The following is a 25,726-nucleotide window of genomic DNA, read 5'->3' as shown; positions in this document are numbered from 1 at the left end:
TCGACCCCAGATCCTCCCCTCTCCAGCCCATTTCCCGTATACTTGGTGCACTCCAGGACCCCCGAAAAAGAGTCATTCCAGTCCGGACTGCAAACCTCGCTCCCACCCCTCATTATGGGCATCTTGGATCCGTCCCTGTGAATCCCTCCCTCCTAGCCTCCTTTCCTTAATGCCAATGGGGCAACTGGGGACCTGGGAACCATCCTATGTGAGGCCCACACAGGTAGCTCCTGGTACCAGAGTCGGGTCTCGGTAAGCCGACATAGCAATCTTCCCATTCCCACTCCTGGTTTCCATTCCGCTTCTGCATCGGTACACCCGTTCTCCAGCGTGGCCCACACCCACCCATTGTCCCCTTCGCCCCCTTTCCGCGCCGCGAGCCCGCCGGGAGCTGTCCGTGGTGCTGACCGCAGGCGCGGCCCGCGCTCGGCCGCTGCGCACGCGTCCCGGGCGGGGCGCGCAGGACCCCGCCGGCGCCGCCACTGCGCAGCCTCCCGCGCGGATCCGGCCTGGGTGCGCGCGGCGCCGGGAGACTCCCGCGGCCTCGCCTGCCGGCCTGCGCCCCTCGTCCCGCGCCGCCAGCCAGCCCCGCGGCCTCCTCCGGCCGCTCCCTCGGCCCGCCTGGCCCCGCCATGGCGCTCAACAATTTCCTCTTCGCGCAGTGCGCCTGCTACTTCCTGGCCTTCCTGTTCAGCTTCGTGGTGGTGGTGCCGCTGTCCGAGAATGGCCACGACTTCCGCGGCCGCTGCCTGCTCTTCACCGAGGGCATGTGGCTGAGCGCCAACCTGACGGTGCAGGAGCGCGAGCGCTTCACCGTGCAGGAGTGGGGCCCGCCGGCCGCCTGCCGCTTCGCCCTGCTGGCCAGCCTCCTCTCGCTGTTGCTCGCCGCGGCGCACGCCTGGCGCACGCTCTTCTTCCTCTGCAAGGGACACGAGGGGTAAGTGGGGGCCTCGCAGCTGCCCTGCACCGACAGACGCAGCCCTTACCCCTGGCACGGCACCCCTCCCGTGCCCGCAGCGCCCCAGGCTCTCCCCTGACAAGCAGGAGCGTGAGTCCCTGCATCTCCCCGCGGTCTCAGAGGCCCGAAAATAGCAACCATCGGCCCTCACCACTTCCACGGAAACTGCCCTTTGTTTGCACGCAGAACCGAGGGACCGTGGCGTTCTCCGTACCAGGCCAGTGCTTCCCTCTCCAAGTGCGCATCACCGTGCACAGCCCGGGGTGCAAATGTTGCATCGTCATCTCGGAGCCGATTTGGGCCTCCCTCTCTGGCCCAGCGGGGCCCACACCCGTCAGCACCGCGGACAGCTCCCAGCCGGGTTTGGGCCTGCTCCCAGCTCCGGGTGGACGGGGAGGGACCAGGCAGGCAGGCAGGGGGCAGACCAGGCTAACAGGGGATCCTCCCCTCGTTCCCATCCTCCTGGGAAGGAAAGCCGGAGGGAAGGCCCTCGAGGCCCACCGCTACCGCACACACCTTGGCTGGGGGATGCGGGAGAGGGAGCGGCGGGTGTGTGAGGCCCCGCTAGCCTCCCTTCCCCCGGCCTCCATTCTCCTCTTCACCTTCTCCTGTCCTGGCTCTATTTTGTGAGAGAGCGGGATGTGGGTCCCTGGGCTGGGGTTCTCAGCCGGTAACACTCCCTGGGCCTCTACCCCTGTGGGACCCTGTGTGGCCCGCCCCACCCACGCCCAGGCTGTGGATCCCTGCGCCCTGGAGCGGCCAGGTCTCCTGCAGAGGTCCCGGGAGGCCACTCCTGCCTGCCCTCACATCTACGTGGGAAGTCCACGCCTTCTCCCAAACTCTGCCCCCACCCTCACCCCCATCCGTCATCTGTTGGCAGTTTTTAGTGGCTTTTCACTTCTTTCGGGGAGGTGGGGCCTTGAGGTTGTGAGTGGGCAGGGACTCCTGAGAGCTCTCAGCTTGGCTTTGGCATGGAGAGAGGGGCTGGAGAGAGGAAGGGGGGCTACAGGTTGAAGAGGAAAGGGACAGCTGAGGCTGGGGGGAGAGGGGTGAAATCCCAGTAACCCACGTGTATGAGTTTCCAGGGGCTGCTGTAACAAAGCACCACAAACTGGGGCTTAAGACAATTTATGCTCTTACACTTCTGGAGGCCAGAAGCCCAAAATTAAGGTGTTGTCAAGGTTGGTTTCTTCTGGGGTGTTAATATTTCCAGGCCTCTTCCTAGCTCCTGGCGGCCGCTGCAACCCCTGATGTCCCTTGGCTTAGGCCTTTATCACTCCAATCTCTGTCTCCCTCTCCACATGGCCTCTTCTCTCTCTCTTTCCTTCTTCTTATAAGGATACTCGTCATTGGATTTAGGGCCCACCCTAAATCCAGGATGACCTCATCCTGAGATCTATAGCTTAATGACACCCACAAAGACCCTATTTCCAAATAAGGTCACATTCACAAGTACTGGGGGCGCAGATGTGGGCATACGTTGTCAGGGGACGCAATTCAACCCAGTGCACTAAAGTTCTGCATTTGGGGTCCGCAGAAGCCATGTGTCAGCCCAGGGCGTCCTCCAGGTGCTGTGTGCGGGGTGGGGGCTCTTCCCAGGGTGAGCCCGGGCCAGTCCCAGGGGGACGCCTGCTCTGCTCCTCCTTCCCTCCACCCGCACGATGGCTGGTGCCCCGAGGAGGCTTTGAGACACCATCTGCACCTGCGGTGCCAAGCCCACGTGGTACCCAGTCGGAGTCTCCAGTGCAGGTTGGGGCTGGAGAAGCATCTCTGATTATGAGACAGGGTCTGAGGTCAGGGTCTGCTGACAGGGCGGTCAGCAGGCGGGGTAGGTCGAGGTCCCTTCAGTCTGGGAAGCTGAGGGCAGTGGGCACAGGCCAGGTGGGGGCCACGGCTTGCTCATCAGCTCACGCCCATGGTTCCAGCTTGTCCCTACAAGACAGGTGACCTCAAGGCATTCAGGGTCTACCTGGCGAGGACACGTAAGCAGCTCTCTAGGTGGGGCCCAGCCCCCCGTGGCTCTGAGTGGCGGGAGGTTTCAGAGGCACCACCAGAGGCTGGGAGCAGAGCAATGGGAGCCCAGGGCCTGCAAGTAAGGAAACCTGGTCACGCAGGACTGCCTGTTTCACACAAGTTGGGCAGCAAACCTAGGAACCTAGGGACAGCTTCTGTCCTTTGTCATCTCACAGAAGGTGTCCATCAGCTCTGTGAAACCATCCCCATCCCCATTTTAAAGACAGAAAACTGAGGCTTGGGAGTGTACGTGCCTCCCTGTGCTCTTTCACTGTGCCCGTCCCCTGAGGACAGAGGGAGCCTGTGCTCCCATGGAGGTGGCCTGGTTGGAGGAACATTTAGGGTCCTCTGTCCCTTTGCATCAGTCCTAGGGGCTCATCTGTCCTACCACCAATGGCCTCGACCATGGCAGCCAAGGCTGGGCCAGGCTTCTCTTCTCCAGGGACATCTGTTGCAGAATGTCCTTCTCAGCCGTCAGGAATTCTGGCCCAAGGCCGCGTGGTGTACCACTGCCCGCTCGCACCCTGTCCACCACACAAGCCAGCTGGCAGTTGGTCAGCTGTGATGACATCTGTCACAAGTGTCATCCTTCCTTCTTGGTTCGGGTTGTAGGAGCAGGTCAAAGCTCTTGTGGATGTCCAGGCCATGGCTATGCACCTGAGGGGACCCTGGGCTGGCTGAACCCAAGGCGCACACGTACCTTGTTCACCTCTGTGTGCTCAGGGCTGAGCACGGGGCGTGGTGCCCAGGAGTCACCAAATTAGTGATTGTTGAGTGAATGACAGAAAGATTCCTGCCCCCTGAGGTTTGCTGCTTCACAGCCACTCACGGGCCCTGATGCCTTTGCAGATTCACAATCTGACCCAGGGGTCAGCGCTCTGGGCTCGCTGTGTCAGCCAGGTCTGGACCTGTGGGAAGGCTGGGTCTGCCTCATCCAGCCACGGGCAGGACGGTCAGCTGAGGGCAGCCAATTCCGGCACGGTTGTTGGTCAAGCTGCATAGACCAGACGAGCAGGTGCTGGGTGGGTAAAGGGACTCGGGACAGCCAGGAGGCCAGGAAGGGCAGGTGGAGAGAGCAGTGTGATGGACCATGGCTCTCAGGGGTGTCGATGGCCACTGGACATCCGGCCCATGAAGGACACCACTGCCCTCCTTGGACTTGGGTTTTTAGAGGCCCTGCCTGCTTAGGGTTTAGCGTGCACCCTAATCCTCCTAAGAGTCCAACTTCAGGCCGAGCCCCAGGGTGGAACCCTACACTTTGATCTGTGTGAGGGGCTCACGGCTGCGTCTCGAGCTAGTGGTCAGACGTGGTGTCCGTGGTGCCAGCTCCCTCCTCGTGCCGTGTGTGTCTCTGTGCAGACTGGGGACCCCTGATGGCTTGTGCCCAGGGGTGTGACGGGTAAGGGGCCGGGGCAGCTTTTTGTACAGGGGGTGTCGTCCTGCTTGCTGGCTGGGGGAAGGAGTGAGTGGTCAGCGGCACCTGTGGCTCCCGGGGCACTGCTGTTTCAGGCCCCTGGCTGAGCTGAGGGTGAGTCCTGGGCCTGGGGGCCGGGCAGCTTTGCCGGTCCAGGTGGCAGTGGTTTGTGATTGACGGCTGGGGAGCGCTGGGTTAAAACAACCCATCTGCCTGCCCACACGTGTCCCTCAGCCTGCAGATCGCTCCCAGGGCTTCCCAGGATAGCTGTCACCATGGAGACGGCACATGCAGGCGGGGCACCCTGAGAGGTAGCGGGAGAAAGATGAAGTTAACCCTGTGAGTGCTGGGCTTCCCGTTCCTGACCGCTGCCCCGGCCCGTCCTTGGGAGGAGGGGGTGGGAGTCGTGTTGTGAACTCTGGGGGGGCCGGGGCCAAGTGAGGCTCTCACGCACCCGATTCTTCAAAAATCTGTAAAGCCAGAGCAGATGCCAAGGAAATGACCAGAAACCGATGGGAAGGGTAAGAGGAGGCCGCTGGCTGGCAGGACCCCAGCATGGGCCCTTCCCGTGGGGTCTCGTGGGATGGAGACCCCAAATCTGTGCCCATGTAATAGGGATGCGGCTGGAGTGTCGGTGGTTTCTGGCTCTCAGAGACTGTGCTGTAAATTGCCCTCAGAGGTGGGAAGGGGCAGCTTTCGACGGGTCGGCTGCGTCTCAGGCCCGCTGTGCCAGGGCTTCCACGAGGGCACTTCCGTCCACACAGGGGGTGAGGAGCCCTCCTGGGCCTCTAGAATTCAGTACAGAATGGGGGGGTTGTGGCCCCTCCCCAACGAGAAGGAACAGGATTTGCCGCCGGCTGGTTGGCCCGCTGGCCTGCCCTCCGCACCCTGGCTATCCCTCCTCCCAGGAGCCCCGCTGGGGACAGGGTTCCTGGGGGGACGGCAGAGGCCTGTCAGCAGGTGGAGGGCACCTAGGGAACCGCCGTCCCAGTGAGCTGGACTTCTGTGCCAAGAGCGGCCTTCTCCTTTGCTCTGCCTGTGGAAGCTCGTCCCTGGCCTCCCTGGGACCACCGTGTTCTCCTTGGCTGGAGCCAAGTGTCCATCCAAGATGGAGATGCCAGGGGCATAGGCTCTGGGTAACCTCTGCTTTCCTCGGAAAACCAGCTCCTGGGAAGGGGGGCTCCAGTGGGCTGGGCCTTCCCCAACCCCCGAGCCCCACCCAGCCCCATGCTGCCCCATGGGGGGCACAGCTGGCCGTGAGCCCGTCTCCAAATCTGGTTCCCAAGGGTGACTCAGCAGCTTCTCCATCCCTGCTTCCTGCACCCCATCTCCTGTGGCTCACAGGCCCCAGCTCAAGGGCTCCAGGTGTGCCCCTGGCTTGGGGGTCAGAGGGCAGTGAGCCCAACACGACCTGGATGATGGGCTGAGGTCTGTCCTGGGGGGATGCGAGCTCATGAGTGGCCCCGCAGCTACGTGCCCTTCACCCACATAAGCTCCCTCGGTTCCCACCATAACCCGATGTTACAGAGCAGAAATCGAGGCCCCCAGAGTGCCTTGCAGAGTGAAGGTCACACAGCTGGCAAAGGGCAGACCGGGCTTGACATCACCTCTGCTTGGTGACAGCTTCGGAGGGGGATGGGCTATAACGTACCTCTCTTCATAACTATAGCCCCTGACCCCTAATTCGAGCTCTCAGGGCCAGATGGATTTTGCAGTTCAGAATTGCGTCCATCAGGGTCCCAGGTGGAGATTGATGACCGCCCAAGTGAGGAGAACCTGAGGACTAAGTTGTGGGCCAGGTGTGGACCCTGTCACCACCCCCGGCCGAGGGGCTGGGCAGGGTTACGTGGATGAGGCCGCCCAGAGGGACAACCTTTGGTGGAGGGACACCGCCAGCCTGGGGCTGCCCCCAGGAGGGACCTGGGGATGAACACCCCCCCACCCCCACTGTCACATCCCCCCTGGGACCCCATTGGCTGGATGCAGCCAGGAGCCAGGGAGAGGGTGGCCCCCTCCGGTCGGCCCCCGCGGTGGAGGGTGGAGGGGGCGTGACCTGAAGAGCAGCAGCCCGCGATGGTCCCGTCCGGGCAGGGATTTCGGTGCCGCCCTCAGAGGGCGAGACACAGCAGGGCGGGCGGCTTGAGGCTCAAGCAGAGTGAACACACAGCCTTGACCCTGAGCTGGGCAAGGACCGTGGATGCCCAGTGCGTGCAGGCGAGCTTGCGCTGCCGGGACCAGTCTTTGGAGAATTGGGGATGGGGGGCTGTGGCGGGCGTGGAGCTTCCTGCGCACGGCTCTCACCTTCGTCCCCTTGGCCTGGATCCTGGGTGTGGAGGCCCCACGTGTATGCGGGAGCGTGAGTGCAAACATGGGGCCAGGCCCGCTGTCCCTGCCCTTGCAGCTGTGATTGTTGGCGTTTCAGGAGCGTCCTCGCCCCTCCTCTGACGCTCTTGTCGGGGTGGCTCAAGCCCTCCCAGCCTTGGTACTCAGCAGGGTGGCCCTGGATGGGGCCTGTCGACAGCAGCGCTGCGGGATCTTTCCCTGGAGATGCGGACGGTCCCGGCTGTGACAAAGCAGCCTGGTCATTCGTGCTGTGGGTTGGGCACTGGTGACCTCGGTTTACCGTCTGCCCGTTTTTCTGAGGCAGCTCCTGGGCCGGGGCTGCGGCGTCCATGCTGTGTTGTCCTTGGGGCCCAGCACAGGGGGGGGGTGGAGGCCCAGAAACGTCCGGCGGGTGGATAAACGAAAGAAAGAAACAACAGACGCAGGAGCCGTGCATCCATCGCTGCTTGGCCTCGGCTGATAGTCACCGCGTCCGGTGACAATAACTTTGATGTTTTCTTGGCTGAAACCCCAGCTGACACCTTGTTTAGTGAATGTTCCCCGTGAAGCCAGATTTGATCAATCATTTCCCCCAGATTCAATGTACTGCAAGCACTGATGTTCACATCAAACCTGCAGCAGGTTAGATGTAGGTCTAGGCTGCGGCCCCACGTGAGGGCGTTCCCTCTGCCCACGCCACCCCTGCCATGGGACAGCCCTGTGCCCCCTGCCCCCTGTGGCATCAGCTCGGCTGCCTGCTCTCCTGCAGGACTCTGAATCTCCAGGGGGTGCTTTGGAGATGGTGGGACGGTGGATGCTTGCGGGCCGGCAGGAGAGTCTGGTGGGTGGGGGTTCCCACACGTCCCTCCCCCCACCCGCCGTGCCATTGGAGGGCAAACATTGACGCCCTCTGAAAGCACCCCAGTGGGGGCCGTGCTCCCATGGACCCTGGAGAGGCCCTGGCCCCGTGGGGCAGTGCAGCCTGGCCCTGAGCGAGCTCTGCCCTCTCGGCCTGCCTCCTGGGTCCCCCAGGTGCCCGCTCTGGTCACCCCATGGCCTTTCAGGTTTCAGTGGAGAAATCAGAGCAGGGTCGCAGACCCCTATGCAGGTGCAGGCCAGCCGCACTGATGACTGTGTGGGTAAATGGCCTTGGTGGGTGCCCGCGAGGGTGATCCACCTTGAAAGGCTGTCTGGCCTTTTCAGCATGGGTGCTGGTTCTGACGCTTCGGAACCAGGCGGCCTTGGGTTTGAATGGTGGCCGTGACTCCGCTATAAGATGGTCCCCACTCCCGGGCTTTGGGGGGACGGGGTGGGCAGCTCTGGCCGGCGCATGGGCCTGTGGGGTGAGGAACGCTGCCGGAGGGGAAGTGACCTCTGGTGACCCCACTTGGCCCTACCCCGTCATCTGGGGCCCAGACCCCAGCTGGGACCCCGAGGGCGGGGGGCTGCCTTCCCGCTGCCGCCTGGCCCTGCAGCGGTGCTGTGGAGACCGGGGGTGGCGCAGTGACCCCCTCCCGCCCTCGCTGCAGCTCCTTCCTCTACGCCTTCCTGAACCTGCTGGTCAGTGCCTTCGTGGTCTTCCTGGTCTTCATCGCCAGCACCATCGTGAGCGTGGGCTTCACCATGTGGTGTGACGCTGTCACGGAGAAGGGCACCGTGCCCCACAGGTGCGCCCTGGGCCCCGCCCGCCGCTCCTGGGATGACGTCTTCCTGCACGAACCCCGCCCTGAGCCCGCAGCTTTGCTCATCCCACCCGTCCCCCCGCCTGTGCACACCTGGCCGCCCCTGCCCTGGGGCCCGTACCCCCTTCCCAGTTCAGGGAGCCCACAGCGGCTTCACGCAAGAGCAGGGGCCCCACAAACCCTGGGGGTGGATCGGGGTATGGAGGGGATGGAGGCCCAGGAGGTCGGAGGTTCCGGCTTCCCCGTCATTGCTGGCACGTGGTTGGGTGACGCGGCCCCACAGGGTGGGCTCCAGGTCCTGGAAGGCCCTGGAGAGCCGGCCCTGTGCTGCCGTTGGGGGCAGAGGCCTGGGCCCAGGTGTGGTAATAAGGAGGGTGTGGAATATGAGGGTGGAGGGGGTGGGGACGGTGAGGGACGGGAGTGGAAGTTTCTGGTCGGAGGGCGTCGGGGACGGAGGCCTTCGGGGCTGGGACGGAGGCTCTGGGCCCTGAGGCAGGGGCCATCTCTGGCTTGGGGGCGGCCCAAGGTGGAGCATGGTGACTGCCTGACCCCCGGCAAAGGGCTGCCCGCTGCCCGGCCCTAAGGGGCATCGTCCAGTGCCCCAGGCCATTCCCCTGGAAGGGCAGGGACCCTTGGGTTACCTCTTCCAGAGACTCCAGATTCTTCCTTTAAGAAAAATCAGATCTGGAACCTTAAAGTATAGAATGGACAGAAGATCCGAAGTGGGCGGGGGCAGGGGGCATCTACCTGCCTATCCTGCACCTTCACCTCGGGGGTCCCTGGGGTGCCTCTGCAGCAGCTTGGGGCACACAACAGAGGGAAGTTCAAGCACCCTGGGTGGGTGGCTCTTTTGGGGTCCACACTAGGGCAGCCCCTCTGTGGGCTGGGGTCTTGCCCATGCTGAGCTGCGCCCTGCCCGATGGGCCCCCGGCCACCTGCTTTCTCACCCCGCCCCTGCCCAGAGCCCTCGGAGCATGGGCAGGCCCCTGGGTGTGGCCTTGGGCTTCTCTAGAGAGAGTTTCTTTACCCTCACAAACTCCGTTTCCAGCCCTCCAGCCCCATCCTCCAGCCCCTTGCAGGGCGCGCCTGGGCCTCCGGGCCTCCCTCTGCCAGGCACCTCGCTCCCATTAACGTGTCCTGACACCTCGGATGCTACGGGCCCCTGAGCCCAGGCCGCATTCACCCCAGGCTTCTGAGGCTGGCCTGGCCCAGCCTGTCTACTCATTCACTCCAGGCTTCTGAGGCTGGCCTGGCCCAGCCTGTCTACTCATTCACCCCAGGCTTCTGAGGCTGGCCTGGCCCAGCCTGTCTACAGATGAGGAGCTTGTGGGGGTCACTAGCACTTTGTAGTTTGCCCTGCTAGTTCCCGCTGGTTACATTGGCCTGTGCTGCCAGCCCCAGGAGGTGAAAGGTGAGCGGGTCAGCTGGCTGGGGCTGCCCCCGTGCATGCCCGTGGCCCTTCAGCCGGGCTACTGTGTAGCTCAGTCCGGGGACCAAGGGGCTAGAAGCAGCAGCCCAGCAGCCCTGCAGACCTGCTTCTGAGGCCCCTGGCTCTGCAGTGCTGTGGAGCTGCGGGGGCCAAGGCTGGGGTCTCCAGGAGAGTGACGGGCAGCGCTGGTGGCCCCCACTGTCCAGCGCCACATGGGGGCCGGGTCTGCAGGTTCCCTGCCCCACCCGTGGGGGCCCCCCCCCGCCTGTCTGCCCCACCTTGGGGACAGCCGCTCGCCGTTTGGGGGTGATGCCCTGCTGCCCCCCGTGCGTGGCCCCCCAGCGGTCCCCATCCACCCTGCATCTTGCCGTTGTAGCTGCGAGGAGCTCCAGGACGTCGACTTGGAACTGAACGTGGACAACTCTGCCTTCTATGATCAGCTCGCGGTCGCCCAGGTGGGTGGCGCTGCCCAGGCGGACGGCAGGCGTGCATTGCTGGGCAGGGGGCCGTTCACTGCTGAACATTCACTGAGTGCACGGCGAACCCATCCCCTCACCCCACCCGGGGCAGGAAGCACACTCGTAGCTAAGGACGGTGCCCGGCAGAGGAGATGGAGCTGAGTGAGCCCTGTGCTGGCGGGGCAGTCGGGAAGGCTTCCCGCGGACGGCTGCATCTTGGAGACTGAGAGGATGCCTGCAGGGGCTGCGGAGGGGTGGGCTGTGGGGCGTCCGAGGAGGAGGGAACAGCGTGAGCTAACTGCAGAGGCGGGGAGGCCTGGGGAGTGAGGGCGTGGCTCTGTGCCCGCTGGTGCTGGGAAGGAAGCCGGGCGTCATCCTGGGTCTGCAGTGCTGGGGCCGGGAGTCTGGATTCTGGTCCTGGCACCAAGTGGGCCCTCAGATAGATGCCTGAGGGCTCACAGTGAGTCCCCAGAGAGGGATGCCGAGGCAGTGTCTGAGGAAGGGTGTCCCAGGAGGGGATCCGCCCCTGCATTTGGAGGAGCCCCCCGGCCACTGTTGGGGAGACCCTTCTCCTCCAGCCCTGCCCTTGTATCAGCTTCGTCCCCTGCCCTCCAGGAGACCATGGGGCAACTCCGGGGACCCTGTCTGCTGGAACACAGGCATGTCGGGACATGTGGTCAGAGAGGGCCTGTCCCTCAAAATCTGCATCTGACCCTGGCGATGACCCTGATGGCAGGGATGACGGGGCCCCCCGGGCAGGGGGTGGATCCTTTCAACACAGGGCAGGGCTCACCAGCCTTCAGGTCCACCTCTGGACCCGCATTGGCCAGTGGCTGGTCTGAGGACTCTTTCTATGGCGAGGAGCCCTGTAGGGGGTGCTGGACGTCGTGTGGGTCCAGCTGAGACGAGCGGAGCCTGCCGGAGACACCTTCACGCAAATTTAGTGGGAAATGCTCCAGCCTGAGTTTATGGAATTTATGCCGATCAGATCAAGGAAGGTACAGGCTAAGTCTGATGACAAACACCCTCAATTGAGTCAGTTTAATTGCAGCTCGAGGCTGGTTCTGATTAAACCGTTTCCCCTTCAACTGTTTGGAAACAGCAGATAAAGGTCAATTTGTTCCGGCGATTGGAAGAGGCCCCATTACGGATGAAACGAGCTCCCTTGGAGCCGAGCGGCCCCAGCTCCTCCCGGGCCCTGTCTGGGCGCGAGGGTGGGCAGAGTTCCCAAAGCGTTTGCACAGCTTGGGGGCCGGGAGGGCCGCCAGATGCCGGGGGTGACGTCCCCGTCCTGTCCTGTCCCCGCAGCACCTCCTTCCTTCCCCAGCGGGTCCGTCCTTTTCCCGGGGGGCGGGTGGTGGCCACTGGGTCTGGCTGGCCCCCTCACCCCACCCTCTGCCCCCACAGTTCGGCCTCTGGGCCTCGTGGCTGGCCTGGCTGGCCATCACCATCCTGGCCTTCCTGAAAGTCTACCACAACTACCGCCAGGAGGACCTGCTGGACAAACTGGTCCACGAGAAGGAGCTGCTGCTGGCCAGGCCGGCCCCCCATGCCGCCTTCCAGGGCGAGAAGAGCGCCGTCATCTAGGCCCGGCCCCGGACGCCCCATCCAGGGCACATGGCCTGCCCTGGGGCCGCGGCCGGGGCTCTGCCCGGCCCCCCGCGACTTGCATGCCTCCCCTCGGCACTGCGTGTACTGAGCGACCCCCTCACCAGGCGCCCCGTTCCGAGCCTGAGCGGCGTGGCAGCCGACGGGGGTGGGAGGGCCTCCCCCAGGTGCCACGCGGGGGCAACGGGCCTGTCCCCGTGTCAGCCTGGAGGGACGCCCTCCGGCCAGCAGGCTGGCTGTGGTCCCCCTGCTCCCCGGGCCTCGGCTGGATGCCATCTGCGTGATTTCCTGCAAGGTTCCGTGGCAGCAGCCCGAGTCCCCAGCGTGACCCCACCGGCCCGCGATGGTCACACTTGTCACTTGCTCCTGAGCCGCGTGTGGACAAGAATCCCACCACCTGCGAGAAAGAGCCGAGTGTGGGACGGAGCTGCCCTCTGACCCCGGGTGGTCCCCACCCAGGGCTGAGTCCCCTCTGCTCGGCTCCAGAGCCCCTGGGGCCAGACTAGTCTCAGCGCTGGAAGCACAGGCACGGGGGGGCTGGACCTGGGGTCAGGTGGTGGCTTCGCGGGCGTCCTGGGGACTTGCCCGGGGAGGCCCCGGGGGCCCCCGTGCGGGCTGGGCCTGTGCTTGGGGGGCGGAGACAGGGACTCCAGATGTGGAGGTGCCATTTCTCAGGGGAGCGGGGCCCAGGTGCCACTGCGGGTGTCTGTGTGCACGGGAGGCACGTGAGGGTGTGCGTGTGTGATGTGGGCGCACATGTGGTCAGAGTGTGTGCATGTGTGTGAGTGTGCACATGGGCCTGCATGGCGAGGTGTGAGCGTGTGTGAATGTGGGTGTGAGTGTGCAGGTGAGCGTGCCCATGCACAGGTGTGTGGGAGCGTGCAGGTGTGGGTGGAGACCAGAGCAGGCAGCTGTCTGCAACCCCGTCCCCGGGGGCCCCCAGGGCCCCTTGCACCCCAGAGAAGGGGGCTGCCTTCCCAACTCAGGAGGCCCCGAGGGCACGGCCCTGCCCCCTCGGCAGCAGGTGGTGGAGCTGGGAGGGGAGCCGGGACCCTGGAGCTCTGCGACAAGCCACCCGGAGCTGCTTGGCTGTGGACGCCCCTCCTCTAGGGGCTCCCCGGCTTCTGCACCCTGTCCTCCGTGTCCTGTCCGGGATTGGGGTGCCCGAGGTGTAAGCACGCCCCGCCCCTCCCCTGAGCTTAGTAAATAGTTTCCTGGTCTGGCCTGCGTGCTAGTTTGCCCCCCACCCTCCAGGGGAAGGTGAGCCCCCAGCTCCCCATGTCCATGGCTCTCACCACCGGTGGATGGTTCAGTCTCCCAAAAAGCGGGGGAACAGGGCGTCCAGAGGCCACGGATCTGGGCCTGGGTCAAGGTGCCAGGTGTGGCGGGCAGCCCGGGCAGGAAGGCTGCAGGTCACTTGTCATGACGCTGCTCAGCTGGCACCTTTTGGGAGTGGGGGCTTGGGACCAGGGTGACTGAGGTTCCTGGCATCTCAGGTGCTCTGGCCCCGGGCCTGGCTGAGAGTTTTGGGAAGAGCAGCAGGGTCCTTGGGGAGGTGTTTTGACAGAACCTGAGGCCCCCGAGGGGATACGCCCGCCCTAGCCCACTGGCCGTGGGGACCCTGTCCGGCCCCGGAGAGCCCCTGGTCTCCAGCAGAAGGTGGGGTGGCTCTGCCTTGTCCCCCAACAGGTAGCAGCCGTCTGGGCCCTGGAGGGAGGAGCAGGGCCAGGATGTGGGCTTCCGGAGCCCGAGGCTCTGCTGCGGATTTGACGCCTGTGGATGGCCTGGAGCTGATCTGAGCAGCCCCTTGGTCAGGCGAGCAGAGACCTGCGTGCGCTTACAGGGCCACCTGCAGAGCGGGACTGCCGCTGACACGCTGGCTGGCTGCACCGGCACCCCAGACATCCCCACCCCGGGGGCTTCTGGGAGAGGCACAGCTGGCCCCGGGGAGGGGGTACTGGGACAGGAGCCGCGCGCCCTTGCAGTGGGCAGGGGACGGACCCTCCGGGGCCGGACAGGAGGGGTGGCCGTGCCTCTGAGGCTCCTGAGGTGGGCGCACCCGATCGCTTCCATGATGCCTTGCTTCTCCCCGCTGCTGTTTGATAATGGACATCCTGTTTTACTTCTACTTCTGGCTTAACTGAAAGTAAAGATTCTTAAACTTAACTGTATCCATCTATTTCTCAAGTCAAAATAGAAACTAAAATACCTGAGCCTCTAAAGTGGACAAGGAGGAATCTCTTTGCCCGTCTTTTCTCCATCTCCAGTTTGCCTTGTTTCCATTGTGGTATCTGCTTTCGATTGAAGACTTAAAGCACTGCACTCCGTGTTTGCTCCTGGAGTTCCCGGAACTTACTAGCAACTGGGAGTTGGTCCCCCTCCCCCACGGCGGCTGTACCCTCACATCCGCACATTTTCTCATGGGTTCCGTTCTCACTGCTTCCCGTCGAGACTTCACGGGTGTGAGGATGGATTTCAAATTTTGGAATTCTTGGGGCTGTCGGGTGCACCTTGAGCAACATTTTTCTGAAGACAATGGGGGTCACGGTCTCTCGGACCCTCCAGGGCTGAACATGTCTTTACAATGAGCGAACAGCCCTTAGCTGAGCGCAGCGGGGCCGCGAGGAGGGGAGTGCCACAGCCCAGCCCCTCTGGGCGGCTCCCCCCGCCCCCCAGTACCTGCCCAAGGGCTCTGGCGCTGGACTTAACCTGCTTGTCTTCTTCAGGGGGCAGGGTGAGACGAGGCTGGGGGGGGGGTGGGCTGGTGTGTGTGGGGTGTGTGATGCTGGAGGGTCCCCGAGGGCCAGGGCCCGGAGCCCCGCCGTGGGCCCCACTAGAACACTGCTCCTGGAGGTGGGCCCCTCTCGGCTGGGCTCCCCACTTGGGGCTCCCCGAGTCCTGAAGCCCGAAGGGACCCCGGAGGCTGCCGCCCCGGCCCCTGAGGCCAGAGGGGACGGCTTGCCCACCTCTGCCTCAGCCGCTGGAGTGACTCCCACCGCAAATCGGTCCCCATTTCCCTCCGTTGGGTAAAAGTCCCCAGACTGAAAGAGGTGCAGTGTGTTTTAATAGAGAATCAGTGTCTCCCCACGTAAGCCGTGGGAACAGATGCTTAGAGAAGGCCCGCGGGGGGGGCGGCACAGCACCGGCGGCTGCGTAGACGCTCGTCTGAAGGCTATGGGGGTGCAGCTTCTCCCCTAGCGGTGCCTCCCGGTGTCTGACCCCGGGCCTCCCTGCTTTGTTCAGGGCCCCGCTCCATGCAGCGTCTGAGGGGACCCTGGGGTCCGTCATCACGTGGCCTCCTTGGCCTGGCAATGGGGACGAAGGCTCGGCGTCTACACAGTCACGGGACTCCCAGGCCGCGCAGCGCCAGCTGGGACCCGGGCGCAGACGGCTGTGTCCTGAGGGTGGTGGGGTCCTCTCGGCCCCCCGATGTCCTCTCTGCGCCGGCCACACCCCCAGGCCGACGGCTAGGGAGGAGCCGGGGCAAGAGGGGATCCCCAGGCCTTGGGCCCAGTGCAGGCGTCAGACAAGCTGGGGGCTCCGGGGCGCTGCCCTGCACGTGACTGCAGGAGGGAGTACCCCCCGCCCCGCAGCCCGAGCCTCTCCCAGAGGGGTTTCTGGGTCTGGGCTGCAGGCCCCAAGCAGCAAAAGTCCAGTTTTACCTCCTCCTAGGACTCCCACAGACATAGGGAGGGTGTCCCCGTCCTCAAGGGGCTACACACGGCCACATCCGGGCCAGGCCCAAGGTCACCAAGAGTTCCCGCTGGGGCGAGGGAGGGGCCCAAGGGGTAGTCTGGGGGCTGGAACCTGTGGGTCCCTGAGTTTCAGTGGTGGAATTCTTGTTCTCCTAAAGCCTCACAGGGCACCCCAACATGTGAAATAGGAGGGGCTGCCTGCTTGGAGCTGGGGGGCCGCCTGCAGCACCCCACGTCTGATCTCAAGCCGTGGGCCCCCCTTTCCCAGTCACCCTGCCTGCAGCAGCCCCGCTGAGTCCAGGGCTCAGGGCTGTCTGGAAGCCCCCAGCCCGACCTGGGGCTCTCCCTCTGCAGTGCTGCCCCCTGGGCCCGGGGGAGGTGAGCGTCGGCCGTCAGAGCTGCAGGAGGTGACGCCAGCAGGCCAGGGCCGCGAGCCGCAGGCGCAGGAGGAGGACCAGGAGCCGGGCCCGGAGCTCCTCCAGGGCCAGCGCCACGGGCTCGGCCCGGCTGCAGCACAGCCCCAGCGCCAGCAGCAGCAGGGCGCACGCCGTCAGCCGCAGGATCAGGGCGCCGTCGCGGGGCCTGCGCCGGCCGGGCGCTGGGGCCGAGGGGGGACTGGTGAGCCCGGCCCGCGGGCCTGAGCCCCGGCCCCAGTGAGGACCCTTGGGCGCCCGCCTCCCTGCAGGGCCGGTGGGGAGGCTGCGGTGGGCGGGCACGGCTCACCCGGAGGCTGGCACCTCGGTGCTGCCCGTCGGGTGGGCCCCTGCGGCGAGGGTCTCCCCGGCCCTATCTGGGCCTGCGATCTCCTTGCAACAGGGCCTCCCGTAGGCCCTGCCCTCGCACCCTCCCTGGGGAAGGAGTGAGGGGGGCAGAAGGTACCCCAGGGGTGCTGCCGCCGACCCGTGACTGTCAGGGACCCCATGGCCCTGCCGGGGTGGGGAGCCCGGCTGGAGCAGTGGGGGGTCTGGTGGTGGCCTGGAGCTGGGGCTGTGCTGGGCAAGTGTGTGGGCTGGGGCTTTGAGGGATGAGGGCCGAGGGCTCAGAACTTACCCCTGGCCGTGGCGGAGGGCTCCCTGCAGGCGATGTCTGGGGAGGAGAGTGAGACTGGGTTCGGGCGGAGCGGGGGGGCACCCCGCTCGGAAGGCACACTGCCTCTGCCAGCCAGGAGCCCCCGGGGCCCCTCGTCTCACCCGCCCACCCTAAGGACCCCGAGACGGGCTGGGTCAGCTAGAGCTACCCCTCTTTACAGATGGAGACTCAGGCCCCCGCAGGTCCTGACCCGGCCGGCTGTCCATACCCCCCGGCCGGCCAGGCTGCCCAGCACCACCCAGGGTTCTGCCCCAGCCTCACTGATTCAGATTCTAGCTTCCAGATGCTGGCGCTGCTCTCAGAGCCTTCCGGGGGCCCTGCGGGAGTGTGGGGTGTGGAGACCCTGCAGCAGCCTAGGAGGAGGAGACTGCAGGGGTCCTGGGGGGGCAGCAGGGGCTGGCACTTTGGAGAGGCAGGCAGGATACCCCCCACCTCCTGTCCATTCCGCTTAGCTCACTGGGGGACCCCAGACCAGCCCCGGACTGTCTGGGCCCTGACTCCCCACCTGAGAGTGTCTGCTTCTGGGGCTGCTGGGAAGCTCCGGAGGCGGGTGCTGAGCTGTGCTCTGGGGGTTGGGGGCCGGACCGGGGAGGGCGGGGCGGGTGAGGACCCCTGTGGGAGGCCTGGACCCGACGTTTATGATGGGCCTTCAAGGGAGACACTGACACATGTCGGGGGAGTGAGTTTTACCCACAACTCGGCGGGACTCAGGGAGCACCTCCCTTGGGGGGCTGTGGAAGCAGAATCTAAGATGCTCCCATGATCCCCCCAGGTCCTCACCTTTGTGTGGTCCCCTCTGCTTAGTGTGGGGGGCAGGGGGTGGGGAGAATTTGGGAGGTGGGCAGTGAAGGCTGAGGGGCAGTGGGAAACTTCAGAGCGTTGGAAGGAAGAGCGGGTGGGCTCTGGGAACGCCTACCCACTGGCCTTCCTTCAGGAAGACACTAATGACTTGGGCAGCTCTGGTTATATTTTTCCTGCCGGTTGCTGTTTCCTTGACCATCACTCTGTTCAGACCGAGCCCACGGGCCTGGGTTTTATTGGGGTTACACCTGTGAGCACAGGGCAGTGACTGTGGTCCCTGCGGACAGCCCTCTGTGAGATGCTGGGTGATGTCCCCCCACCCCGCCTGGCCCGCTCGCCTCTTACAGTGGACGGCCACCTCCAGGGGCTCGCGGAACCGCACGCGCCTCGTGGTCCTCCGTGGCTCGGCCCCATGGCTGCGGCGCTCCTGTGGGCTTCGTCTCAGGATAGAGGGGGGGCCCTTCCTGTCGCCCTCCTGGGGGGTGGGAAGCAGAGGGAGGCAGGCAGGAGTGAGCCCCTCCCGCCCGGCCCCCCGAGGCTGGAGACAGGCAGCCCCTGCCGTCTCCTCTGGGTTTATGCAGCAGGGACCAGACAGGGGCGTGGTGACCCTCTGCGGACCTGCCCCGGCCCCAGCCTGGCCGTCTGACCCCCTAGGCCTGCTGCCGAGTGGTGAGGGCTGGGACAAAGCCACTGGGACTGGTCACGACTGGATGGCCGTGTTAGCGGGGACGGGTGCGGTCTGTGATCACGCAGGCTTGTGTCTCCTGCCCAGGCTCTGCCCCCACCCATCCCGACGGGGTCCGGCATCACTTCTCCACGTCAGTAACGGTGACGGCGGTCGCGGCTGGCATCCCCCGAGGACTGACTGCCTTCGCGTCTGAGCTGTACACACGGAACCTCCCTGCGCCCCGGGGGGCTCTGCCTGGTGGCCTCCTCTGTCCAGGGGAGGCCCTGCCTGAGCTCAGCGCCCTGTGACCGCCCAGCAGCGCCACCCGGAGCCCGCCGTGGGACAGCTCTCGCCACACACTGGGCCTCGGTCACTTACCTGTGGATGAGGGGAGGGATCTGAGCAGGAGGCCACTGGCCCAGGGCGGGGGGCAGAGCCTGGACACAGCCCACCCAGGGGCCGCCCTCCCACCCACTGTGTGTTTGGAAGGTGGAGCCAGGAGTCAGCAGCCCTCTCCGACCTCAGTGTTCCCATCTATCAAATGGTGACAGCAGGCTGTTCTGCGCGGGCACCCTGTGATCTGGGGCATTTGTGAGATGGCTCTCTGCTGGGGGGCCACCGGCTGTGTGAGCCCGCTGCCGGCCTTCCGGGCTGAGGCGGTCCTGCTGGGGCGGGAGACGCACCCGGTCCCGGGGTTTGGCCCAGCTCATGGCTGTCCCGTTCCCTCGGCTGGGACACCTATGTTTGTGGCCTGCCCTGGCCAGCAACGAGCTCAGAGCCTAGCTCAGGACTCAGGGCCTGAAGTTGGGGCCCCACCTGCTCCTTGGGGAGACCCCCTTACACTCCCTCCCTCTCCTGCTGCTGCCGACTCTCCCTTGTCCTGGACCCAGTCCTGACCTGGCTGCGTCCTGTCACCTCGCTGTCCTGCTGTCTCCACCCTCCCCCACTCAGACACCCTCCTCCCTGTGCCGCCAGGAGAAGCACCAGACTTGCTGCTGCCCTGCTCCCGAGCCCTCCATGGCCCCCACCTCCTCTGCCTCTGCCGGCCCTTCCCAGCCCCTGGGACTCTGTTCTGACCCATCCTCCAGGCCCCTTGTATGCTCTACCCCCACCTTCAGCCCTGGTCAGATGCTGTGCACACGTGGTCATCCTGTGCCCCAGCCTGGGGGCCTCTAACCCTCTCTGCCAGGCCCCCTCCAGCCCCCCAACCCAGCGATTTCCCTCCCGGGGATCCTGGGGCTGAGGCCAGCTCGGGGAAAGGGCAGGGACCACATTTCCCTCTGCTTCTCCGCCTCCCTGCCTCCAGCTGAGGCCCCCCCGCCGGATCAGCGCCCACCCAGGGCCCTGCCGCACCCTCCCCGCCCTGGGCGTGGGTGAGCCTGGAGCCGCGTCCTCATTCTTTCTGGTCTGATGCCGCGTCTCTGGCAGGGAGTCGGGGCTCAGGGCGTGTGCTGCCGTCTTCATTTACTGGAACATGGTCCTAAGATAAGCAAAGACATTATTTATTGCACACGGAACACTCCTCATAGGAATAAAATAAAAGGAGGAGAGGTTCTTCCCAGGAAGCTGGGCTGGCTTCCCTCTTCCCATTAGCCTGGCCCACAGGCAGACGCTGCTTTCCTTTGAGGTGCTCCGGGTGCAGAGGAATCCTGCCTGCTCAAAACCGAGATCGTCAGCAGCTTCCCCTGCTGCCAGTCTTCCTAATTATCAGCTTTAATGGCTGCGTAATATTCCACAGGGCTGATTCCATCATTTACAGCCACCCTCCTCCGTTACTGGGGATGTTTGGGAGGTTTGCATTTTATTATTGTCACTTGCAGTTTCTTTAGGTCACTTGCAATTTTCTGAGGCCATAGATAAGACTGCAATAAACATCACTGCTGCCTCCTTCTCTGGGACGCTCCAGGCGTGAATGATGGGGTCCAGGGCTGGGCTTTGTCAGGGCTTCATGGGGGCTAGGAAAGGCTTCTCCAGGGGTTCATGGGTGCTGGAGCTGGTGGGCCCGCCCCTCAGTCCTGCCCAGGCTCTCTCTGTCTCTCCCTCCCCCTGGATTTTGGATTGCTCATGTACTAGGTGTAAGGTGGTACCTGCCCTGTCTCGTCAGTGAGCCTCTGATTGCAGCGTTTCCCATCTCTCCTCACGAATTGCAGCCCTTTTGGTATGAATTTTCTTTCACATCCTTTGAACGGTCCTTGACTTTTGAGACCTCCCCCTATCCTGCTCCCACCGGGCCTGTGCAGGTGAAGCCCGGCAGGCATTTAGCCTCAGTCCTTTGAGGACCCTGTGGGGTGATGGGCCCCCGCCACCTCCTTGTACATGTGGTGCAACGTGGACACCAGGGGCTGTTGCCAGGTCCTCTCTGCCCCCCTCCCCCTGGATGATGAGATGGGGTGGGGTGGCACGGGGGCCATCTCCCCTCCTATCCCCAGCCCCAGGCTCTGCCGGGGGTCTCTGGTCTGGGTCCTTGGCGGCCATTACTGCTCCCTTCCTGTGTGGTCAAATGTTTGCACTTTATGAGGAGTGTTCTGGCTTCCATCCACCCTCCACGGACCCTGCCCCCAGGGGCTGAGATGGAGCTGAGTGAGGGGCACCTTCAGACAAGCTCCTTCAGGGCCCCCCCAAAGGGGAGCTGCCAGGTGGGGGAGGGCTGCAAGGGGGGCCGGCTTGGGGGAGGGCTTTCTCCGCCTGGGAGATAACAGGCCAGCCATTCAGTTATTTAAAAAAGGAGCAATTTTCTCCTTTCTCAGCATCAAGCTTTTTATTGCAAGTAGGGCCAGGGGGGAGCCGGCCAGCCTGGGGAGGAGGGGCGGGGAGGGAGGCCTTATCTGAAGGACCGGGTCTCACAAAGGGTGGCCTGGGGGCCCAGCTTCAGCCCCGGGGGGGGGGGGGAGGAGGGCGGGGTGTGTGTGTGACAGTGTCACTGCCAGCGGGCCCAGCTGTCGAGCCCCTGCTGTGCCCAGGGCCCTCCCCCCAGGCCGGGGGTGGTGGGACAATGTGTGAGTGTGTGCACAGCTGTGTGAGCACTTGTGTGTTTGTGAGTGTGCACATGTGGGTGTCCATAGATGTACGTGTGTGCACGCGTGCGTGTGTGCTGTGTTCACACATGTGCGAGTGTGTGTGTGAATGTGCCTGTGTGTGCCTGCAACGGGGTGTGCACGTGTGTGTACATGCGTGTGTGCACGTGCAGTGTGGTGTGTGTCCCTGGCAGCTCTGTGCTTCCAGCGCAGGCAGCCTCACTCGGCTCCGTCCTGTGCCTCCCGTGACCTTGTGTGACCTTGGCAAGTCTCTTACCCTCCCGGTGCCTCAGTTTGCTCGGCTGAAAATGGAAACAGCAGCAGCAGCTTCCCCCGTGGCTCTGGTGGGGCTGAGTGAGGCAGCTCACGTCAGGGCTCAGAGGCGGCCTGGGGACCCGCCTGCGCTCGCGGCCATCAGCCGTGGTCATCACTCAGGGAGAGGGTGTGACCACCTGGCACGGAGCCTGCGTACACGGTGAGAGCCTCCTGTGGGATGTCGCCTCTCCCGCGCCTCTCGGGAGCCCTGGGCCCTCTCCGGCCTGTGCCTTTGCCTGGGCCTTTCTCTGCTCCCAGGTGGTCCCCCGAGCCCAGCGTCCTCACCCCGCCCGGCAGCCTTGCTCAGGCTCCAGCTTCCCGTTAAAGTGTTATCCCTGCCACCCCCCCCTCCCCAGAGGAAGCGGGGCCTCTGCAGACCCCCAGGACCGGCCTGAGCCCTGGGTTCTGCCCTTTTGTCTCAGGAGCCTTGGTCAAGCGGAGGGACGGCCCCAGGCCTCAGTTTCCTCACCAGGAAAACGGAGGAGTAGCGTGCGGCTCTGGTTGGCTCAGCAGGCAAAGGCCGCTCCGGGTACCACCTCTCGCCTGCCCCCCAGGCCTCCTCCAGCGCCAGCAGGGCCCCCTCCGCCCCGGGCTGGATGGCGAGGACAGGGCCCCATGTGGGAGCGGGAGGCCTTGGGCTCTGGCAGGGACAGCGTGTAATACGAGTGCCCTGGCTCTCAGGCTGCCTCGTGACAGATGGGTGATAAAGGGTGGAAAATAGCTCTGGGCCTGGGCCTGCGGAGTGTCACCCCCGCTCTGCCCCGTCCCTTGCCTGGGGAGGGCACGCCCCCTGAGGGTGGGGCTTCCCAGAACACTGCCTGGAGAGGAGGGGGGCCCTGTCCTTCCCGGGGTGGGGACCTGCCCTGGGCCTCCCCCAGAGCTCCTGCTCCAGTCCTGCGGGCCCTGGAGGGTGCCGAGCGGGGTCCCTCAGGCTTCCGCCCGCGTTCCAGGAGAAGGGGGTCTGGCCAGGACGACACGCCCACAAGACCCCCACCCTGACAGTCCGCGCGGTTTGGGCGAGCACCCTCCCTCCCGCCCTACCTGGATGCGACGCCTTTGGGAGACAGGGACCACATCCACAGGGGGCCCTCCAGCCCGGCTCTGCACCCCGTCCCCCCACCCCGCCTGCGCCCCCAGCCTCCAGGGGCTGCTGGCTGGGCTGGGCCGGCTCCACCTGGTTCACCGCCTCGAGCAATGCTGAGTCCTGGGTCCCGGCCGCCTGTCCCGCTGCCCACACCTGCCCCACCGCTTGTGACGCCGCTCACTGGCCTTCCGCCTCCTGTGGGCCAGGCTGTCGCGGCCCCGGATCCGTCCCCCGCGGCCTGCTGGCACACCTCTGTCCTCATGGAGGGACCTCTGAGACCCCCGGCGCGCTGCCGGCCCCGCACAGGGAGGGCCCCTCCTTGGCTCTGACCCCACGCCTGGCACCGGCTCAGCACCCGCACCTGCTCCATCGCCCCTCGAACCCTCCCTGCGCCTGTCCGCCCGTGGGGACCCCAGGGCACAGGGGACAGACGAGCTGGCGGAGTCCCGCAGCCCTCAGGAGCCCCGGGCTCGGGGCAGCAGCGCCATGGCCGGGCCCCTCCCGCTGTCCTGTCGCGGGGGACACCGCCTCCGGGGCTGGCGCAGGCAGAGGACCACGCCAGGACCTCGCCGGGCAGGCTGAGCTCATGCGCACCAACTCACACACCACACGCACACACACCCCCCCCCCACACCCCACACATATGCACACACACATCACACATGCACACAACACATGCCACACACATACACACATACCTACACAGCCACACACACTCATACGCACACACCATACACACATCTCACACACACAACCCACATGTACACACATCCCATGCAAACACACACACTCGTACACATATGCACATCCCACACACACGTTTATACACACAGGCTCACACACACACACACGCGCGCGCGCGCGCACACTGCTCGGCCCACCTGGGCTCCTGCAGCTGTCGCAGCCCTGCGTGAGCTCGCCCACCTGACGGCCTATAATCCTCTGGCGATCAGAGCCTCCAGCACAGTGGGAACCGGAGCCGCTCACAGGCCAGCCGAGAAGTTTCCATTCCAGCCACGGGGCAGTGGCCTCAGCGGTCCTCTGGGCTGTCCTACCCTGAGGCGTCCTGGTGGCAGTTTGACCCCCTGCCCAGAGCAGCTTGGCTGAATTAAGGGGCCTGAGGCCACGAGCTGCGCGTTTCCTCAGCGGGAAAACGAGCCGGGAGGCTGTGGCCAGCCCCATGCTGGCCTTCCCTCAGGAGGGCGGGGAACAGAGTGAGGGCTGGCTGGCTAGCGGCTGCTCCCAGCCCAGAGCGCCCAGCCTGGCAGCTTCCCAGATCACACCATTTCTGAATTAAGCCAGGGGAGGACTCCCGGGGAGGCCCCGTGGGGCTGGCCTTGCTCACTAGGCCTGCCCGGCGCCCGCTGGCCCTGCCCGGCGCGGGGATCCAGGGAGTGGGAACTGGCCCGGTGGTCCCGAGGCCCCTTCCACTCTGAGATGCGAGGCCCACACCTTTCTAGGGCGCATTCAGGACATGGGGTGGCAGCAGGACCGGGTGATGGCTGTGTGTCTGCTGGGTGCGTGGGGACAGCCAGCCTTGGCCTCGGGAGGCCCAGGTGACAGGGCAGGTGGACCCCCACCCGGACACCGGCCACATCAGCCCACGTTCCCGCCCCCAGCTTCTGCCCACCGTCCAGAGTGCTGTCAAGATGGAGAGCTAGGCCTCCCGGGGTACCTGCACACAGCAAGTGCCAAATAAATGGTGCGTCCTGAGCCCCACGCGCACGGTGGGCCAGGATGTGGATTCCCTCTGATAGAGTCAGCTCAGAAAAGAGCCGCGTCTCTGGGGATGCCCAAAAGCCATGGCCTGGGCTCAAGTGACCCCAGTAACGCATCTGTTCCCTCTGGGCTCGGCCCACAGCAGGGCCCCCGAGGGCCTCTGGGGAAGGCTTGCTGGCGTCGGTGCCCGACCCTGCCGCCTGTGCCGTGGCCCGTGCAAAATGCCCAGAGCCCGAGAACCCTGGCTCCCGGGCCTCGGAAGGCTTGGGTCCTCGCGGGGTGGCGCGTGGAGGGACCCACAGTCCAGCTTCGCCTGCACGTGGCCTCAGGCAGGAGCGCGGGTGAAGGGCCGGTGGGGCCCTCATGTCAGGCCTGGCCGCGGGGGAGGGGCTCAGAGCACCAGTGGCCTGGGACACGGCTGAGTGCGCCGGCCACCCACCCTGTACACACCAAACACGAGGTTCAGAGGGGCCGGGGCTTCTGACGTCACCCACTGCCTGGTTTGCCTGGGACTGTACCCGAATGAGCGCTGAGAGCGCGCGGCCCGGGTGGGTGGGATGGGCGGCCCCCCAGCCCCCGTCCAGGGCCGCAGTGCGCGCCGCCCGGCCTCAGCCCACTGCCGCGCGCCCGCCTGCAGCAGGGTCTCCGCCCGCATCCGTTCTGGGGAATCTCTCCGCTCCGGCTGCCTCGTGCCCTGATGCGGGGTGAGCATCCCCGTGCCCCTGAGTGGCTCTCACCTGGCTCCCTCCTGGGTCTGTGAGGGGGGGTGCCAGCTGGGCGCTGTGGCGTCCCCCAGTGGGCACCGCGCCGCATAGCCCTGGCCTGGTCTCGCTGGCGGTGCCCCTCCTGCGCCCTGGAGAGGCGGGTGCTGGGCTGCTCAGGTGAACGGGGCCGCGACTGCCCGGCCTCCTGCTGCCCTGGTCTGGAGCTGCGGCCTGCCTGCCTGTGGGGCCAATCTGTGGCCGGCCTGTGTCCCCGCCCCAGGCCCCTCTGCCAGGTGGCAGAGCTCGGCCAGCTGGCAGAGGCTGAGCTATAATTACCTCTCCTCTTTGGCAGAAATAGCAGCGACCCCGAGGACAGGCCACTGGCCCCAGAGCGGGAGAGGAGGTGGCCATTTCCCAGGCCCTGAGAACACAGGCCCGGCCTGCAGAAAAGACGAGGGGGCAGCGCCCCCCTGCCCTCCAGACCCGTACGTGTCTTCCCAGGCCGGTTCTGGAGGCGTGCAGCTCTTGGAAAACCCAAGGGCCGGCATCAGAGGAAGAGTGTTGGGTGGGGGGAAGGCAGAGGGTGGGGTGATGTGGGGGCCTGGCGGGGTGCAGGCTGTAGGAGGGTGGGGTGACACCAGAGTCCAGCCCCCGACTGACCCTGCCCCAGGGTGGAGCCCCGAAACAGAGAGGGGCCGGCCTGACCCCTGCTCCTGCACCCTCGTGCGTCCTGCCTTGGGGTCCCAGGAGGAAA

At 65.3% G+C, this 25,726-nt stretch overlaps 2 protein-coding genes across 18 annotated transcripts; one reads left to right on the top strand and one right to left on the bottom strand.

Moving 5' to 3' along the window:
- Positions 1-514: 514 nt before the first annotated feature.
- TMEM179 (transmembrane protein 179) lies at positions 515-14,012 on the top strand. The gene is made up of 4 exons (XM_007176247.3): positions 515-937; positions 8,237-8,374; positions 10,195-10,273; positions 11,684-14,012. The coding sequence occupies exons 1-4, from the start codon at positions 633-635 to the stop codon at positions 11,861-11,863; spliced, it is 702 nt and encodes a 233-aa protein (XP_007176309.2). The 5' UTR covers positions 515-632; the 3' UTR covers positions 11,864-14,012.
- Positions 14,013-14,937: 925 nt separating this feature from the next.
- C3H14orf180 (chromosome 3 C14orf180 homolog) lies at positions 14,938-25,207 on the bottom strand. Of its 17 annotated transcripts, XM_057541971.1 has the most exons (7): positions 23,474-23,754; positions 21,428-21,614; positions 19,490-19,616; positions 18,657-18,798; positions 17,815-17,944; positions 16,630-16,665; positions 15,891-16,177 (listed from the first exon to the last, which is right to left on the bottom strand). In XM_057541971.1, exons 3-7 carry the CDS (start codon positions 19,531-19,533, stop codon positions 15,972-15,974), a joined length of 558 nt encoding a protein of 185 aa, XP_057397954.1. In that variant the 5' UTR covers positions 19,534-19,616; positions 21,428-21,614; positions 23,474-23,754; the 3' UTR covers positions 15,891-15,971. The 17 variants fall into 17 exon arrangements, with proteins under 17 accessions (XP_057397950.1, XP_057397952.1, XP_057397953.1 ...); XM_057541967.1 differs by lacking the exon at positions 18,657-18,798 and having other exon boundaries at positions 14,938-16,177; positions 19,473-19,616; XM_057541969.1 differs by lacking the exons at positions 18,657-18,798; positions 23,474-23,754 and adding an exon at positions 22,703-23,399 and having other exon boundaries at positions 14,938-16,177; positions 19,473-19,616.
- Between the last annotated feature and the right edge of the window lie 519 nt (positions 25,208-25,726).

This window comes from Balaenoptera acutorostrata, chromosome 3 (genome assembly GCF_949987535.1).
Source record: "Balaenoptera acutorostrata chromosome 3, mBalAcu1.1, whole genome shotgun sequence".
Lineage (NCBI taxonomy): Eukaryota > Metazoa > Chordata > Mammalia > Artiodactyla > Balaenopteridae > Balaenoptera > Balaenoptera acutorostrata.
Note: the sequence above shows the minus strand (reverse complement) of the source record. Positions and strands in the feature narration are given on the sequence as shown.

Bases quoted from the DNA above. Each gene is read 5' to 3' on its own strand.
- TMEM179 (XM_007176247.3), top strand. From the start codon at position 633: ATGGCGCTCAACAATTTCCTCTTCGCGCAGTGCGCCTGCTACTTCCTG. The intron at 8,375-10,194 runs GTGCGCCCTGGG...TTGCCGTTGTAG, and splicing joins AAGGGCACCGTGCCCCACAG to CTGCGAGGAGCTCCAGGACG. The intron at 10,274-11,683 runs GTGGGTGGCGCT...CTGCCCCCACAG, and splicing joins ATCAGCTCGCGGTCGCCCAG to TTCGGCCTCTGGGCCTCGTG.
- C3H14orf180 (XM_057541967.1), bottom strand. From the start codon at position 19,533: ATGAGGACGCGGCTCCAGGCTCACCCACGCCCAGGGCGGGGAGGGTGC. The intron at 17,945-19,472 runs GTGGGCGCTGAT...CCCACCCCCCAG, and splicing joins AGGGTGCGGCAGGGCCCTGG to GAGGGCGACAGGAAGGGCCC. The intron at 16,666-17,814 runs GTAAGAGGCGAG...TCTCCTCCCCAG, and splicing joins CCTGGAGGTGGCCGTCCACT to ACATCGCCTGCAGGGAGCCC.